Raw genomic sequence first — 16,660 nt, 5'->3', positions numbered from 1 at the left:
TGCCGTTGGCGTTGACGTTATCTTATTTTTTCTTCGTCTTGAGTGGAGGGAATGTGAGCGATTCTAGGAGTGGAATGGGGCCCTCCTTGTCCACCACGCTTGTCAACTCCGGGTTCCGGTCTCCCGCATCGCGTCAGTCGATGCCCGTTTTCCGTGGTTGACGGCCAGCCCTCTCTATTCTTCATACAGCACTTATCATCCCACCAATCTCCTTGACCCTGTCATCTTTGATCTACCAAGGATCTTGGCTCTTGCACGAGGCGGCCAGGTGTGTTTTCGGCCCCCAGCGGCACCTAGCGAGGACTGGAACCAGAACCCCAGCTCCGAAAGAGGGCATTAGGTTCACAGGATGTTTTCACTTCAGACTCTCAACGGGCTAGGCCCAGACCGTTCTAGGGATAGTGGGACAGGGAGCGAGGGGAACCCAGGAAAAGGCAACGATGGATACTTTGGTAAGTGGAGGATCACATCAGTTCAAAATTTGGCATTCATGGGTCAGGGTAGTGCTGGGACAGAGCGGGAGTTTCTTGGTTTAATAACTCAAAGTTCGACTGGTTGAGATGAAGATAGGGGATGGGAGGGGTAGCGGGGATATTTCGATCAGTAAATTCATTCAGAAGGAAGGATGATCCGCACCTAGCCGTCATACACAGGGGCTCGTTGGTTCTAGTGGGCAGTGGACTGGCTCAAGATGTGGAAAGTTTCCAGGGTCACAATTCGATGCGTGGGCACAAGAAGTCAGGTGGTATCATCTGTATGCATGCTGAGCGGCATGCGGGCATGTCTAGACAAGCGGACCCAACCCACACACGAGCTGACAGTGCTAATGTGCAGCACAAGATCCATTGCGGTGCCGACGGCCTGGGTCTAGAGGAACTTGGTGTGATGTCGCACAGAGACGGTCAGCCCTGTTCTCTGTCCCAGATCCTAGCTTGTCGATTGGCGCTGCTCTGGGGTGTCTCACTCATATTTCCTAGGCTTGGTGGCTTCGTCTAGCTCACGATCTAAGCCAAGTGCCAAGGGAGGCATTGTCTCCTCCAGGCTAAAAGCGAAACGCGTTTTCGTCCCTCCCGGGTGAGGTACCCAGGTCATTTGATTTCACGATGGACTTAAGGTAGGAAAAAACTGAAATGCTTCGGGGGTCTCAGGATGAACACACTAGTCGCTTGACAGACTCCTCCCTTGGGTCTTTCTCTGCAATATCTGACCCGATACGCAGCCGCGTTGCGGAAAGCATGCTTTCAGCTCAGCTATGAGAGGGAGCCACGGGTACCGGCCCCGGATCTCGACTAATCTCGCTCAAACGCCCTGCGTTCATTCTTCTGGACCGAGGTAAAAGTGTGGTCAAAGAGTCGTGTTCTTAACTTCTTTCATCCAGGCTGACAAAAGGGCGCAAAGAGCAGTCTCATTTTGAACAACATGAATCTCCATGCTGATTGCTTCAAGGTTCTTATCTTCTTCTTTTCCATTTCTCAGAGAATCATTACTATCTTTTCGAGCCAAGTCGTATGATCCGTCTTTTATGTCGCGTTGGTTGAGTAACACACGTGTCATGAAGTCCACCCCGTCAACGATCCACGCGGTATGTATAGAGTATTGATCTCTCCTCGAATAACAATCATCAACCCCTGAGAGAAGTCCTCCCCTTGTCCAAAAAAGCGAGAGCGCCCCATGTTCGGAAGGCCGGGTCTTGTTGGTTGGGGCTGTTGGAACTGTGTAACCTCGGCCTCCTGAACGCAATGCACCGGGATGTCGGGGTTGTTCCGATACCCTGACAAGACGGAGACAAAATCCTGTTTTGGCAGGATGGCAGACACGAGAGTCGTTCCTGTTGGTTTTCCATGTACATTGACGCAATATCTTTCTTGGTTACTTCAGCAAGAACCAAGTATCCCCCATCGTGTGTTCCCATTTTTGGATCTGTAGGTCCAGTTCTTTTTTATTGTGATTTTTTGCGGCTTGCGCGGCGTAACACGTACAGATCTCAAGATAGTGCCTTGGTCATACAGCCATGACGCATATCATCAAGTTAAAATCTACTTATCTGTTGAAAGACGGGCCACCCCTTCACATTAGGTTTCCCAGGTTTTGCACATCATGTCGCAAGCGCTTTTCTCCCATTCTTGCCATCTCTTACGTGTGCCCTTTTGCGTGGCTTGGTCCACCCAGCCTACGCTGTCCACAATGTCAGCGGATTGACGTCGAAACAAAGACTGGCTCCTTCCATAATCGGAATCTCAACATATTTCTATTCCAGAGAAACTAGCTTGGCATTGAGCGAAATTAAGCCCCAGAAATGCATGGGTTCTCTGAGCTAGATGGCCAGTAATTTGCGCTTGGAAGGTGCTTAGGGTTGTGAGAAACACTCTTCCGGATCGAAACTGAGCACTCAGCCCGTGGCCTCCCCGAATTTCAGCGCGCTGCCTTTTACACCTCTGTCCGCCATTCGAGAAAGGTTTTGTTGTTTCAATTTGCCTCTACCCTTTTACCTTCACTTCAGTTTTGAGAAATCTCTTTTCTGGCCAAGAGAAGACGAAATGGAAGAATCGTTCATCATAATGAAGTCAGATTGATTTAATTCAATGTGGTCTTCAATACAGCGATGTTGTAGTAGCTCTACGTACAAGCTGGTCTAATTTCAACTTGGCCTCTGAGGTGCATCCTTTCTTGTCTCTCCTGGATTGGTTATTTGGGCAGCTCCGCAACAAGGTCCACGAGGCACTTTCTAGCAGAGACAAAAAAGTCCTGATTCTTCGTGTGCCCTTTGTTTGGCCCGTACTTGCAACATCTTTGGTGAGTCCTGCCTCGAATGATTCTTGGCGTATCTCGATACGGTTCTATGATGACAAGAAAATATACGATTGAGCGGCGCATCGACTTGAAAGTCCTCTTGCCTCAAATACATCCCGTTGCCTCCCAATGTTTTCACAGAAAACTGCACCTGGGCTCCTGCCCGGACCCCAACTCGACCAAAGGCACTAACTATGTATTGGCACACCAGTTTGCGTCAATTTAGGGCACTTCTTCTCCTTTTTCTCTCTCCCCTGATCCATGTTCTTTTTACTTTGCCTCGCCGTTGTAGCGTCACATTCAAAAAGTTACTGTGATGCCCTACTTTGGACAATGACTCTTTGGAGAAATACTCGCTCTCATTTTCCCCGAGGGGGCATTCGAAGATGAAAGCTCTTGTTCTTGGAGGCCAGGCTTCCGTCTATTGAGTTTACGTTTAAGGGGTTCCCGATGAGGCGAGAGCAACGAAGTTCTAGGACTTCGGCCTCCCACTGTGACTTCCCAGATTCGGCATGCCGGCCACCTGAGTGCTCTAAGCACTGCCGAGAGATCGAACAGACACTCGGTTTTGTCTTCGACGGTCATTCGAGACCATTGAATCTTCGTGCAGCTTTCAAAAGTTGACTGAAAGTAATGCAAAAGTTGAATCAGGAGAGACCCCTCACCCTCACGCCTTCGGTAATTTCAAAATTGTTCAGATTTGTTGAAATACTCAAGTTTGCCATTCCATCCACGATTATGGCTGTAGGCGACAGAACACATCAACTTCCAGGCACTCTGATAATCCGATATAAGATGTCGACAAGTCGATTAAAGAGCCTCATGCCTTGTTTTTTTGTTTGACAGTTGCTCTACGGGGTGAAGTTTTACGTCCTAAGTCCTTGAGGGGATCATTCTATTCACTTGGTAGAAGGATGATTCTCCCAACTTCAATTAGGCTTCCGTTGTACCTACCCTCGTTTTGCTTTCGAATATTGAGTATCTCAGATGTTTTTGTGTGGGTGTTTTCAGATGTTAATGAAATCCGCCTAGTTGTAGCATTATGACAATTGGGCAAGAACTTCTCCTTGCAACAGTCCCGATCACCACCAAGTGAGGCATGATGCAGCTGTAAGGAAGGTATAGCGTGCATCACTGTACTACAAGCTGCACCATGTCCCGGTGTCTTGGATAGGAAACTGTATATTGCAAAGTTCTTCAAGGACTTGATGTGCGAAATGATCTCGAGCCCTCTGTTGTAGATGCTCATTGCGGTTGGAATCGACGATCATCCTCGAAAGGAACATACTTACCAGCATTTTCCAATTGAAGTCTATTCAACGGCGCGTGTCACGGTACCAGCAACTTGTAAACATCCAAAAGCCGCGCATTTCATTCTCATACCGTGCCTAGCGACGCTTCCCAGTCGTTTCTGACACGACTATCTTCATTGTACATTACCCAAAGCTTTAGCCACATTGGTCTAAGTGGACTGGTGGTCTGTTGCCTTGGAGCATTCCCATAGACAAGGGCTATGCCACCATTTACATAATCTGTGATACCAGAAAGGTCTTGTTCAGATTCCATGTGATCCCACAAGGCGACAGCGTAAGGCCGAGAAGGTTGAAGTTAGCGTTAGGAGTTGAAGACTTGTAGTCACAAGATAGTCGGCCAGTTCCAAAGGCAACTTCTGGCATGTGATATGCATACTCTCTGTCAAGATAAAGACATTCGAAACGCCAGTCCTTTGCTTTCTCGCCAACTACAAAAAAAGTTCGCTTCGGTAGCTCGTCCGATCGCCACCATGAGTCAACCTGCTGCGACCGATGTGGCACGTTTATCCTAAATAGGTTTCTCATAACTCATAAACCGTCAGTTCAGCCATTCAAATCTTCGGGTCCGAATCCGACGAGCCCCGGCTTCCGCTGTTGCGACCATGGGACCATTTCCTGAGCTTGTGTTCCTCGACGACCACCACGGCCGGTTGGCGGCTGCGACGGCTCTCGCTGATAACCGAGACGAAGATCCATGTAATGCCAAATACGGCAGCGAGAATGGCGTAGGCGATCTTGAACTCTTTGGGAGAGTTAGAGATGTATAGGCCAAGACCGCCGTTGATGATGCCGAGCGGAATGAGGAGGCGGCCAATGATCAGGTGGATGTGTGACCAGATTTGACGGATGCCGTACCTCTTGAATTGAACATGATGGATGTAGCCGAAAATGGGTTGAAAGAAGAAGATGGCCAGGAGGACAAGGCCGATAATTGGGTGGAAGTTAATGGTGCTGATCTCATACTAACGGAATGCATTAGCGGGAAACCCTCGGGATATTTGACGCAGAGCGGATTGTAATTTACCAAACTTGTTCCACCAAATGTGACTTGCTGCGTCAACTTGATACCCAGTGCGGCAGCAGCGATGTAGAGAACGAAGCCGGCCATCTGGATGAGACCGTGGATAAGCCAGCTGAAGCGTCCGGGAATGATCCTCATGGCGATCGAGCCGATGGGAAACACGATGACGAAGGCGATTGTTCCTAATATGCCGTGGATTCTTCTTGTGTGCATCGCCTCCTGAATGTTGAAGCCGACAAAATTGTTGAAGTTTCCTCCGAAACCGTTGCCGCCGTTGCCATTTCCAAACGCATTTCCGTTGCCGTTGCCGTTGCCATTGCCAGGGAAATTTCCGGGAAATTGTTGCGCTAGTACCATCGAAGCTGAGTCCCTCGTCAGTCATGTTCGTCTAGACGAATAACTATTCGCTACTTACCCAAGGCGATGACGCCAAATACTGTGAGTGTTGTTGCGCCCATGATGTGTGTAATTGCGCTGACGTATTGGTTCGAAAAGCAGACACTCGGAACACCAAAGTCTGCGAAACGAACAGAGGAATGGCTTATACTAAAAGACACGAGGCCGGGCCCTCAAGGAAAAGTCCAAGGGCGGCTGTCATTCAGGACACTAATTGACATGGCATTTTCCTCCATCGCCTGGTACTTCGTCTGACAACGGAGTGCGCTTGGGGATGTGCGAGCACGGTCAGCCTGCTGTGACCGAGATGACCGACGTGGCCGACGAGCCAATAGGCGCGCCGCCGATTTTCAGTCGATCCTGCGCACGAACACACCAGATGGTGTCATTAGTGCCGTGGCAGGAACAGCGAGAGGTATCAATCCGAACTGATTACCCACGAGTCTCAAAGTATGTTTCTGCTCGCGGTAAAAAGGGATGGCGGAGCAGGGAATGACGCTGAAGTGTGGCTGGGTGGTCAAGCAACTAGATCATGGTGTTTCGACCGCAGACCGCAGGCAGCACGTTCCTACGATGACTGCGCTGACTGTATTGTGAAGCATCAGGAGCAGGAAGGAGTAAAGAGTTTCAACTCAACCCATGGATGATGGTTCCGTCCAAGACTGTTGGTCTGCATCCGTTGGGAGGTCTGCATGACGCGTCTGCGAGGCTCGAGTCAAGTTGGATATGATGAGAGGCTTGGATGGTGAGAAAGACCTCATTGTGGTCGTGCATGAAACCCGGTTCCTGCAGCAGTCGGCGGAGCGATACATCAACGGGCTGACTGCGTTGTTAGTGCCAAGACCGGGCTATTGCAGGACGACCCTATCACAAGAGACACGAAAGATTGACGTTGATTTTAAAAAGCACGCCGTCTGGTTTGCTGGAATTCCAAGTCTGTCTATTATCAGTCAACCCAGCCACGTTGATTTTATGCATCAGGCTGATCGTTCTTCTGGGCACTGGCCAGCTGGCTCTGTAAACCTCGCTTGCCAACCTGCATTGCTCGTTCGATTTCACGCTCTTCCTCTCGAAGTCGGGCCTTGCCCATTTCGAGGCTTCGCTGCTGTCTCCTCTTTTGCTCTGCGACCTTTTCTTCGTGCTCATGCAGTGCCTTTTCTCTCCGATCTCTAGCTTCCCGAGCCTTGCGCGTCGCTTCATCCTCTTGCTCGGCCGCGTCACCCTCTGGAGGTGGTCCCAGAGTCTGTATGTAGGTCGCGATCATAGGATCCCGCACTTGTGGCTGCAGAGAGATGTATCTGATGTCGACGAGCAGCTGCGGTGGTAGGTGCGACATGTTCGTTTTGTTGTTCAGTGCAGAAAGTGGCAGTGACTTCAGAAGCGTGGCGAGATCTGCCTTGAGTGTGGCTTGGGGCATTTTGAGACGGTTGATGTGCTCGCGATACCACTTCTCACGGTCCTTGTCTTTGATGTAGGGGTCCGTCATGGATGGTTCTTTCCGATGTTTCCTCTTGAACTCTTGCCAAAAGAGCTTGGGTGACGCTTTCTCCTGCAGTAGCGTCATGTACGGTATCCGCGGATCCTTCTTCTCTTCTTTGGCCCGACGTTCCTTGATTTCCTTGATCTTGTCCTTGGTCCACTCCGACCAGGTCTCCTTGCGTGCCTTCATCGTATTGAGAATTGTGTATCTCGGATCCTCAATGATATGTCCATCCTCAATCAGTTTCTCCCACGTGCTGTAGGGACTGATGTTGAAGTCTTCTAGTAAATCTCGGAACAACGCGGCGGCGTCTTCTTGTGAGAACTCGACCCCCTCTGCACCTTCAGGCCACTCGTCTATATTCCCGTCGTCATATTCTCCGGGGTCTAGTCCGTAGGCATCGCCCATTGCTTGCAGTTGAAAAGCGATGTCCGCTTCGCTGAATTCTACAGGCGCGTCATCGGCCGGATCTTCTGTACGCTGGCGCTTGGAAGCAGGCCCGTCCTCCCCATCTTGGTCCTCTACTTCGTCATCCGTAACCTCAACCTCCTCGTACTCTGAGCTGTCCTCGTTGTTGTCGTAGGTCGTGGGTTCCGTAGCATCTAGTGTTGGTCGAGCTTGGGCTGTCGGTGGTCCCTCCTTGTCTGTCTCTGCGACACTTCTGATCCCAGCTTTCTCGCGGATTCTGGCCTTGTCCACCTCCAAGATACCAGCCGTAAGCTTTTCTGGAATGCGCCAGTAGCTAGCATTTTTCTCGGGATTATAGACAAAGCGGCGCCCGTACTTTGTGTCGACTAGTAACCAGGGCTCGCATCCGGGGATCGGCACCTTATATTTTGGTTTGTCCACCGGCTCGGGACGCGGGCGTACATCCCTACCTCCCCTGCCTCCGTGACCGAAACCTCCTCGCTGAGGCAGAGGCTGGTTTTGCGCGTTGTATTGTGCAAGATATGCGTTTGCGACGTTGGGATCGGAGAGTTGGGGAACGGTCTGATATTGGAAGAAGCTCGTCGAAGCCGTTGAAGGTGCAGCAGCAGCGTCCGGGGCACTGGGTCTTGTGTATGTCGATTCTTGTGTTTGGCTGTTGTGGTAGTACTTATGTCCGCTTGGCGCAGTGTGCTCTGTCCATCCGGGAAGCAGAGGAAGAGGTGTCGCAGTATTTGCGGTCGGCTTGTACGTTGACTTGAGCATACTGAGCAAGGTTAAGAAATGGTGCGCTCGTAGTGTCTGTGATGCTAACCGTCAGATCACGATCACGATAAAGTTGTTGATTTTCGGAGGTGTTGATGTGAGGAGCGGAATTGAGGCGGAGAATCTTCGGGCATCCGATAAGATAAGGCAGCTTCCAGAGGTTCCCGCGTCTGCAGCCAGCTCGGGACCTAAAGCGTCACAGCTCACGAGCTCGAATCCCCCAATCAAAACGCCACATACACCGGAAGACATTCAAGGTGGAAGGCTCGCCCCAGGGACAATTGGCCGGAGGATCTGCATGTTGATCAAGTGACTGCGGCTAGTCGTTGGCGCTTGTTCAGCTTTCATTGTCTGCCGTCGCTCCTTTTGATTCTTATAGACCCGGCTCACGTTGGGTGTTTGAGCTCTCTCATCACTACCGCTCCCTCGATCAACACCCACCGTCGCAGCAAGAAGTCGTCGATGTTTCAAGCAGCCTTTCGTGCAACTCGACGACGGTGACTGCTCAAGATGGCCCCAGCCCGTCGGGACAGTGGTTCAAGCGGAAATGCTGTCGCATCCGCATTCACCAGGTTTTGGAAGGTAGCGTACTCGCTCGGGTTCTTCTCATACAAGCAAGGCTGCGAGATCGTCTGACAGAGTACCTGTAGAGAACTCATGCGCCAGACTACCTCGGATTTGCGATTCTCCTTACTGGGTGGATCGTGGTAGGTTCTTCACGATGCATGTTCATGGCATAGCTCCCAGTGCTGATGACTTCTTTAGATGCTGTTATTTATTGAGCCATTCCACCGCATGTTCTTCATCAACGATCTGCATATCTCATACCCTCATGCCGAGGTCGAGCGCGTACCTGTTTGTTAGTGCACAGATGGAGCCTTGGAGCTTTCTTGAGAATATGACTGATACCTTCTTAGACATGAACTTTGTATACGCCCTCTTCATACCGCTGGGCGTGTTGGTTGCGTATAATGTTGTCACAAAAGCATCGCCTCACAAGCACGAGGTCACCTACCTGTCCTTTGCCATCGCCATCATCATGGGCTCCTTTCTCACGGACCTCGTCAAGAATACTGTCGGCCGACCGCGTCCCGATTTGTTGGCCAGATGTAAGCCGGCGACTGGCACCAAGCCTGACGTGCTTGTTACCATCGATGTCTGCACTGAGACTGCGCACCATCTCCTCCATGATGGTTGGCGGTCCTTCCCGTCGGGCCATTCGTCTTTCTCTTTCTCTGGACTTGGCTTCTTGAGCTTATTCTTGGCTGGCCAGCTGCACATTTTCCGACACAACAGTGGAGGCCGAGACCTTAGCCGCGCCCTCATTTGCCTTCTGCCGCTGCTGGGGGCTGCACTCATCGCCATCAGCCGGTGTGAGGACTATAGACACGACGTATATGATGTTTCCGTGGGCTCTTTGCTTGGTTACGTGGTTGCGTACTGGAGTTATCGACGACACTGGCCGAAGTTGACCGCCAAGGAATGTCATGAACCCCATCCATATCCTGGATCGGACCCCAAGACTGGGTGGAACCGCCTGCGAGACGAGGAGGAAGCTGGGGACTCGCGACCCGACGTAGGCTACGAGATGACCCAGCTAAATAGCCAGAGACACTAATCACTGTCAGTAGGGTCCTTCATAGAGTACGAATGCAACAAACCAACCACCGACTTAGCCATCTACACACGTAAGACTAATCACTACATTGATACTCGTGTTTACTGCATTCTTGCCTTGCTTTCTTCTGCTTCATCTTGAGCCTGGTTTATCACCTCTGCATTACATGCCATTATAGAGCTCACCCTGGGAAACCGCAGCATCGCATTTGCATCTTGGCAGCAACCTATCAGGGTTTTGGGGGTCTGAGATTCCGGAAATTTGGGGGCATCAATTCTATTGGTACATCAGGGTTAAGGGCAATCATCACGCCCCATCTATGTTTTTGAATTCATCCATGCCATTATTTGTCCTCCGTGGACTCGTCCTTTGCCAAATCATGCTCCTTCAGCAATTCCTTGATCTCCTCTGCGGTCCAGAGTCTGTGGTAGATCTTGCCGTCGCTCGTCTGGCCAACGGTGGCGAATTCGACTGTTTACATTCGGTTAGTATTAATTCGCAGATCGAAGGGGGGCCATGGCAATAACGTACGCTTCTCCGCGCTCAGCTTCGTTGAGTCCATGGTCTTGCTAAGAACCTTGACCGCCATGCCACAAGCCTCCTTGAGAGTGCAATCTTCCTTGTAGTCCTGCTTCAACAAGCTCTCTGCGCTAGCTCTGTTGGCACCGACAGCCGTCGCCTTCCATCCGCCGTAGTTGCCTGAAGGGTTGCTCTGGTACAGCTGGAACTGTCTACGAGGGTCCCATCCGGCGTAGATGAAGGAGACGCCAAACGGTCTCAGACCACCGTGTTGTGTGTATCCTTGCTTCAGATCGCATAGTCTCCGGACGAGCTGCTCGCATGGAATGTCTTCGTTGTAGGTGAGGAGGTATCTTTGGGCGGCCTGACGGGCATAGTTGATGAGGATGTTGGCGTCAGCCGTCATACCTGCAACGGCGGCAAGCATGTTGCTAGGAGGCAAGAGCGTTAGAGTCTAGAGATATAGTGCTGAGCCCACAACTACGTACTCGTTGACGATGTACAGCTTCTCCGCAGAAGTGTCTTGCTCCAACAGCTTCGAAGTCACCTTGCGCTCGGCGGCCAAAACGATGCCATCCTTGGCGAGGATGCCAATGGCAGTTCCAGCGTGAGAGATAGCCTCAAGGGCATATTCAACCTGGTAGAGACGGCCCTCGGGGGAGAAGATTGTTGTCTAACACAAAGTGTGAGCTTGCTGCCCTACTAGGATGGAGGGGACGTAGAGCAAGGGAAGAGCGGGGAGGGACCTTACGCGGGAATCGTATCTGCGTGACATGATGGGCGAGCAATCGAGTTGCACTTGGCTGTGACTGAGGATTCGATTGCGGTACTGATCTCGTTTGTGAAGCCGACGATCGGATTCGTGTGAAGTTGCGGCAAGATGGTTTGTTGGTCGTCTGCAGGGAAGGCTACGACTTTAGGTGCAGCTCGATGAGGCAAGCTCCAGGCAATCGACGCACGCGTTAGCTCCTTGCGCTGCTAGCCAGCCTGGGGGAGCAACCGGGGGAGGGCTAAGCCGCTGAGGTAAGTATGGTCCGAGCTTTTGCCGGGAGGCTCTTACCTCATCGTTTTGCTTTCCACCTCAGACGGGGGCCAGAGGTTCTCTCTCACCTATCTCACCGAAAATAGGTAATCAGGCATCAAGGCCACAACAATGCATCCCCCGCCTCCCCGGCATCCGTGCACTTCTCACCGAGCGATGGGCCCAAGATCGTGGTTAACGACGCTTACCTAATGACAGGATGTGGAGGCGGTTCGGCATTTTCCCTCCAACCTCGCGCCGTTTTATCGCAGCGCAGCGCACCGCAACCCACTCCATCACCTCCACCTTTGCGCAAGCTCCCTTCTGCTCCTCTCCCACACAACCCAAAAAGCGGCACGCGAACATCGCTCCCACCACGATCGACCTTGATTTCGTTGTCGCAAACTGTGTCGCGCGACGTTATACTTCTTATCTGTGTTGGAACTCACTCGAGAGGGACGATTGGAAGGGTTCCCGCGCGGTCTGCGCTCTTCGCATCAAGCCTGTGGTGTCGCGCGCGTATCTTGGATGGGTCACATATCATAGTCTTTTTTTTCCTCTGCTCTGCCGTAAAATCCAATGCATGCTTGAGAAAGACAGAGGACACCGGACCTTCCTGAATCGACAACTGGAGTAGATCCCGTACCTTCCCCCAAAGGTGCACCATCGCGCTCCTTCCCAACAAAGGGAGACGGACGTTTGAACGCTTCCACCTCTCCTTCCTGCCACCGCTGGCAACAAAGCCATTATGTCTGGTAAGTGTCGCAACCACCTTCACGCTGCCCCGCAGCCAGCCACCCCTCGTCTTTCCCCCAAAAAACATACACACAAGCACAAGCACGCACACATACCTTACACTGCCGCATTCTTTACCAACAAGATCTAACCAGTATGGTTCGTAAAGGAGAACCAGAGCCTCGCCGCTCTGTGCGCGCAACCAAAGGTCAGCATACAAAGGCCTTCGACGACCAACCTATCGAACCGCCCAAGAAACGAGGAAGGAAGAAGAAGCAAGAGGAGGAACCAGAAGAAGAGATTATCCGCTGCGTCTGCGGCGCAACTGAGCAGGATGGCGACTCAGAGGAGCCTTGGATCGCTTGCGACAAATGCACGGCATGGCAGCACAACGTTTGCATGGGTATGAGTGTCTTTACGGAAGATCTCCCTAAAAACTACTACTGTGAGCAATGTGCTCCTCAGGATCACAAGGAACTACTGGCTCTCATGGAGCAAGGCGAGCGCCCGTGGGAGTCTCGCCGCAAGGCTTACGAAGACGAACAGAACGAGAAGAAGAAGAAAAAGAAGAAGGGCGGCAGAGCTGGAAAGCGCGCCAGCGACCCCAAAGAAGAGTTGTCGCAAGACACGAGGAGTAACAAGGCCGAGGATTCACCCGCTCCCTCAGAACCCGCCAAGGAGAAGAAGGACAAGAAGGACGCCGCATCCAAGGCCGCCACTGGCAAGCGCAAGACGCGAGAGGAGACTGGAGAAAAGGAAGCAAAGGTAAGCCTTCCGTCTTCCCAAAGCCTCGCGCGAAGCATTGCTAACTCTACGCTTTCTAGACGCCTGCGCCAAAGCAACGCAAAGTCTCGGATCCAGAAGCATCCCCTGTCGTCAATTACACCGCACCGGCCGACCTAGATGCAAAGGTCAGCGATCTCCCCGAGGATCGCAAGGGACCCGCCCAACTCCTGCAAAAGGCTGTCGGCGGCAGCCTCACTGCTGGTGTCAAGGACAAGACCATCAGTCTCCCAAAAGACACCACTATTGCAGCTAAAGCGGAGCGTATGGCACTCGAGATTGAACGCGCGGTTCACGATGCACACCCGGACCGGAGCCAGTACGCAATGCAGGCGCGGATCCTATATGCGAATATGAAGCTGAACGGCGACTTGACCAAACGCTTATTGAAGCGCACTCTGTCGCCAACTATGCTAGCCACAATGTCTGCCGACGAGCTGGCTACCAAGGAGAGGCAGGAGGCCAACGCTCAGCTGAAGGCCATCTCTGAGAAGCAGTCAATCCTTATCACCGAAGATGGTCCTCGTATGAGGAGAACACACAAAGGCGAAGAGATCGTCGAGAACGAGTCCTTCCATCAGAATGACGAACGCAGGTCTTTCATAAGACGACCAAGTGGCCGAGAGGGGCAGGCTGGCATCAAATCCGACGGAGAATCGCACTATGAGAACTCAGTGGAGCTTCCTGCCCATGCTGGTCTACACATCGATACCCGTGGAGCCCGACACTCTCCCAAGCATCCCGACTTCGACATCAACAAGGTTTACGCAACCGTCAAATCTCCCACGGGCACACACAATCGCCGGCCGTCGGCGCCAAACCATGGCCCCGGTGTTGACGCAGACGTGGATAGACTTCTGCAGGAAGAGACGGACTCTCCACCCTATTCGCCAACTGATGAGACAGATCCTGATGTCATTTGGCGTGGCCACTTGGTAATGAGCTCGATTGCCGACTTCCCCGCTGCCGCCAGGTTTGTTGGTGGCGCCAACCTCTCTACCACCATTGCATTGCCCTGGACCAGCCTCATCCCAAAGAAACTCACGGTTGCCGGACGCATAGACGAACAGAAGGCGATAGAGTATCTCTGCGGCTTGCGCTACGCTGACCAGACCGACATTGTCGTCGTGGCAATAACGCCGTCGTCCGAGGTTTATAGACGGGAGTTCCAGGCCCTCATTGACTATTTCGTCTCGAAAAAGCGCTACGCTGTTGTTGGAGATAAGGGCGTGGGCAATGTGAGGGACACCTACTTGGTTCCTGTCCTTCCGGGGGACAGCAACATGCCAGAGTTCATGCTCAACTTTTCGGATAACCTTGTCCCTCAGAAGAGGACGGAGCCTATGCTATTGGCTGTCTTCGTGTACCGCAATACCCCCAGACAGCCTCAGTTGGGCGGCACCACATCTCAATCACCCGTCACCAATGTGCCAACTCCTCCACAGAGCGGCGTCCCTCCACGACACCCCTCGATATCTGGCCCGGCATTCTCGCCAACGGTTGCCCAGGGCCCCTTCCAGCAACCGGGCCATCCTGTTGGCAACACTGTCCACACTTTACAGGAATATCCAGCACAAGGGGCACATCAGGCTGTTCCGTCTAATCAGCCTCCCACGGGCTATACGGCCGCTCGCGGCGCTGAACTCGAAAACCAACAACGTCAACAACAAGGCCAGGCGCTGGCACAAGAAGTTCTGGGCCCTTTGATCAACAGTCCTACGATGAAGTTCTTGCTGCCTCAAGCCTACCAGATGTCGCGGACAGAGTGGGAGGTCGTTCGAGGCATCTTGGAGAGAGACCTGCGGGCGCGAAATGACCTGACCCATCTAAGCCTCCTGTTGGAGAAACAACCGCCAGCTGCTAAGGGCAGCGATATTGCCTCTCCGGCTCCGCAAGGCGCGCAGGGGGTTGCGCCATCGGCGTGATCATGGGTTGTCATTGGATGGGCAAACCAGTAAAGTTTGCTTGCAAAAGCGTATATCCTCTCATTCGCGGTACATAGGTAGCTGTTTATTGGGTTTCACGCGAGGTCTTGGGACTGAGAGACGGAGATACCGCTCCCTCGTAGGGGGCATTTGGGCCTTTGCTAAATGGGGATTTGCTATGGAGTTCATTGTCTAGCTGTATTGAAATAGGGCAATCAAAGCTATTCTATCATGTTCCTTTTGTGTAGCTGTATCGTGATTTGGTTTAGTAGCTGTTGTCGGCAACAATCAGTCTTAGTCTAAAGTCGACCTTTGTTCGCAAGAGCTGTTGGAAGAAGGATATTGATCCTGGCCGACTACTTTGTCCTCCCCCTCTATCGTACAGATAGATACTACTGTATAGTTGAGTTCTTTATGGATAATTAGGCTTCTCCTAGCTTCACGTTCACGTTTCCCGGAACACGGCAATTCGTTGATTCTTGGCCTTTGTGGTGGAACTCGGTCAAAGCGATGCCGCCAACGAGTCCAAAGTGCAAACTAAACTCGCCAAGATCTCTCATCTCGGTCATTTCCAGTGCTGGGTCTGTCGCGAGTCAACAGCCCGGGCTGTCATCCTCTGCGACCCATTAAAGTGCTGAAACGGCTGTCAACAGGCAGTAAGTCAGAGACAGCACTTGCTTCTTTCGACGGGAACCAATCCCCCACCTCCCGTCCGGTTTATCTACCTATCTTCCACTGTCGGGTGCATTCAGTGTACAACGAATAGTAAGACGGCAAACACTCCTACCTATACATACTTAACGGCACAGCAAGGTAGGTATCGGGAACACACCCCGGCCCCGGGAGCCCGGTTCGCACTGCCACTGGTTGGCTGAGCAGGCCAACGAATCGAAGACGGTTCAGCCACAGCATTTTGCCAGGTTTATGCCTTGCACCCCACCACGCCATGACGACAACCTTGCTGGATTTAGAAACACGGGAAGCATTGGGTTGAGGGGGCATGGGGGGTGGGTGGTGCATTTTATTTAAGGCTGGCTGAGACTGGGTCTGGACCGCCTTTTCCCTTGAGAGTAGACTTCCATTGTTCAATTTAAAACTGCTCGAACCGTTTCAACCTTCTTTCGACATCTTCAAGCTCAACTGTTCATCTGTCCAACCGTTGCTTCAGTTGCTACGTAGCCATCTGTAAGTATCCGTAAGAGAGCTCCAGCCGTGACGTCACATGCGCATCTATCTGTGCAACAGTCAAGATCTTTAGCAACTAACAACAACGTAGGATTCCCATCTACACACTACCAAGCTCTTCCATCACCAACCACAATCACAATGGCTTGCGGCTCAGCTTCCTCCGGCCTTATCAACCGCAACGGCCCCGGCAGCGCCGCCACTTCCATCATCGACAGCATCGTCAAGCCCGCCGAGGCCACGGGCGGCAAGACGAAGTGCATCGAGTGCGACGGATACGAGTGCTGCTGCATCACCATTCCCTGCACCGTCATGTAAAGGGGATCCCGCTGCGGCAGGTGAGAAGTACAATTTGGCTTGGATTTGGGGCCTTCCTGGAGGGCGGAATGTAGCGACGCTGTGGAGGATTGATACCGTTTGTTGCTTTTGATATCTTTGACGCTGGTGCTATACGAGTTTAGCATGAATTCATGATTTGCCTTTGTGGCTATTCTATCGTCTACGTCGTTGACTCCAAAGCTGTTTGCCCCTTGCAAACCCCGTGAAGAGCACCTACGTCGTCGTCTGATTCAATATCATGTTGCGGGACCATCTCCTTCTGCATTGCCTTGTCTTGTCGACGCCCGTTTCTCGTGGCTCATCCCTAGTCTAGTCGGGTATGAAATTGGGTATCAATGCTTGCC

The 16,660-nt window shown here is 52.1% G+C and overlaps 6 protein-coding genes across 6 annotated transcripts; 3 read left to right on the top strand and 3 right to left on the bottom strand.

Annotated features, from left to right (window-relative positions):
* Positions 1-4,654: 4,654 nt before the first annotated feature.
* Positions 4,655-5,582, bottom strand: CTAM01_13419 (uncharacterized protein; the record flags this gene model as incomplete). Its single annotated transcript, XM_060529423.1, has 3 exons — positions 4,655-5,065; positions 5,128-5,486; positions 5,540-5,582. The coding sequence occupies 3 exons, from the start codon at positions 5,580-5,582 to the stop codon at positions 4,655-4,657; spliced, it is 813 nt and encodes a 270-aa protein (XP_060375987.1).
* Positions 5,583-6,490: 908 nt separating this feature from the next.
* Positions 6,491-8,191, bottom strand: CTAM01_13418 (WW domain-containing protein; the record flags this gene model as incomplete). The annotated part of the gene is made up of 1 exon (XM_060529422.1): positions 6,491-8,191. The coding sequence occupies one exon, from the start codon at positions 8,189-8,191 to the stop codon at positions 6,491-6,493; it is 1,701 nt and encodes a 566-aa protein (XP_060375986.1).
* A 510-nt stretch (positions 8,192-8,701) lies between these two features.
* Positions 8,702-9,809, top strand: CTAM01_13417 (PAP2 superfamily protein; the record flags this gene model as incomplete). Its single annotated transcript, XM_060529421.1, has 4 exons — positions 8,702-8,773; positions 8,842-8,898; positions 8,957-9,050; positions 9,109-9,809. The coding sequence occupies 4 exons, from the start codon at positions 8,702-8,704 to the stop codon at positions 9,807-9,809; spliced, it is 924 nt and encodes a 307-aa protein (XP_060375985.1).
* Positions 9,810-10,152: 343 nt separating this feature from the next.
* CTAM01_13416 (proteasome A-type and B-type) lies at positions 10,153-11,103 on the bottom strand (the record flags this gene model as incomplete). Its single annotated transcript, XM_060529420.1, has 4 exons — positions 10,153-10,280; positions 10,341-10,759; positions 10,817-11,001; positions 11,080-11,103. The coding sequence occupies 4 exons, from the start codon at positions 11,101-11,103 to the stop codon at positions 10,153-10,155; spliced, it is 756 nt and encodes a 251-aa protein (XP_060375984.1).
* Positions 11,104-12,240: 1,137 nt separating this feature from the next.
* Positions 12,241-14,792, top strand: CTAM01_13415 (SPOC domain-containing protein; the record flags this gene model as incomplete). Its single annotated transcript, XM_060529419.1, has 2 exons — positions 12,241-12,849; positions 12,909-14,792. 2 exons carry the CDS (start codon positions 12,241-12,243, stop codon positions 14,790-14,792), a joined length of 2,493 nt encoding a protein of 830 aa, XP_060375983.1.
* A 1,326-nt stretch (positions 14,793-16,118) lies between these two features.
* Positions 16,119-16,545, top strand: CTAM01_13414 (uncharacterized protein; the record flags this gene model as incomplete). The annotated part of the gene is made up of 2 exons (XM_060529418.1): positions 16,119-16,291; positions 16,497-16,545. The coding sequence occupies 2 exons, from the start codon at positions 16,119-16,121 to the stop codon at positions 16,543-16,545; spliced, it is 222 nt and encodes a 73-aa protein (XP_060375982.1).
* Between the last annotated feature and the right edge of the window lie 115 nt (positions 16,546-16,660).

The sequence above is a fragment of the Colletotrichum tamarilloi genome, assembly GCF_030869305.1.
Source record: "Colletotrichum tamarilloi strain Tom-12 chromosome Unknown Scaffold_95.1, whole genome shotgun sequence".
Lineage (NCBI taxonomy): Eukaryota > Fungi > Ascomycota > Sordariomycetes > Glomerellales > Glomerellaceae > Colletotrichum > Colletotrichum tamarilloi.
This window is presented reverse-complemented; position numbering and strand designations above follow the sequence as displayed.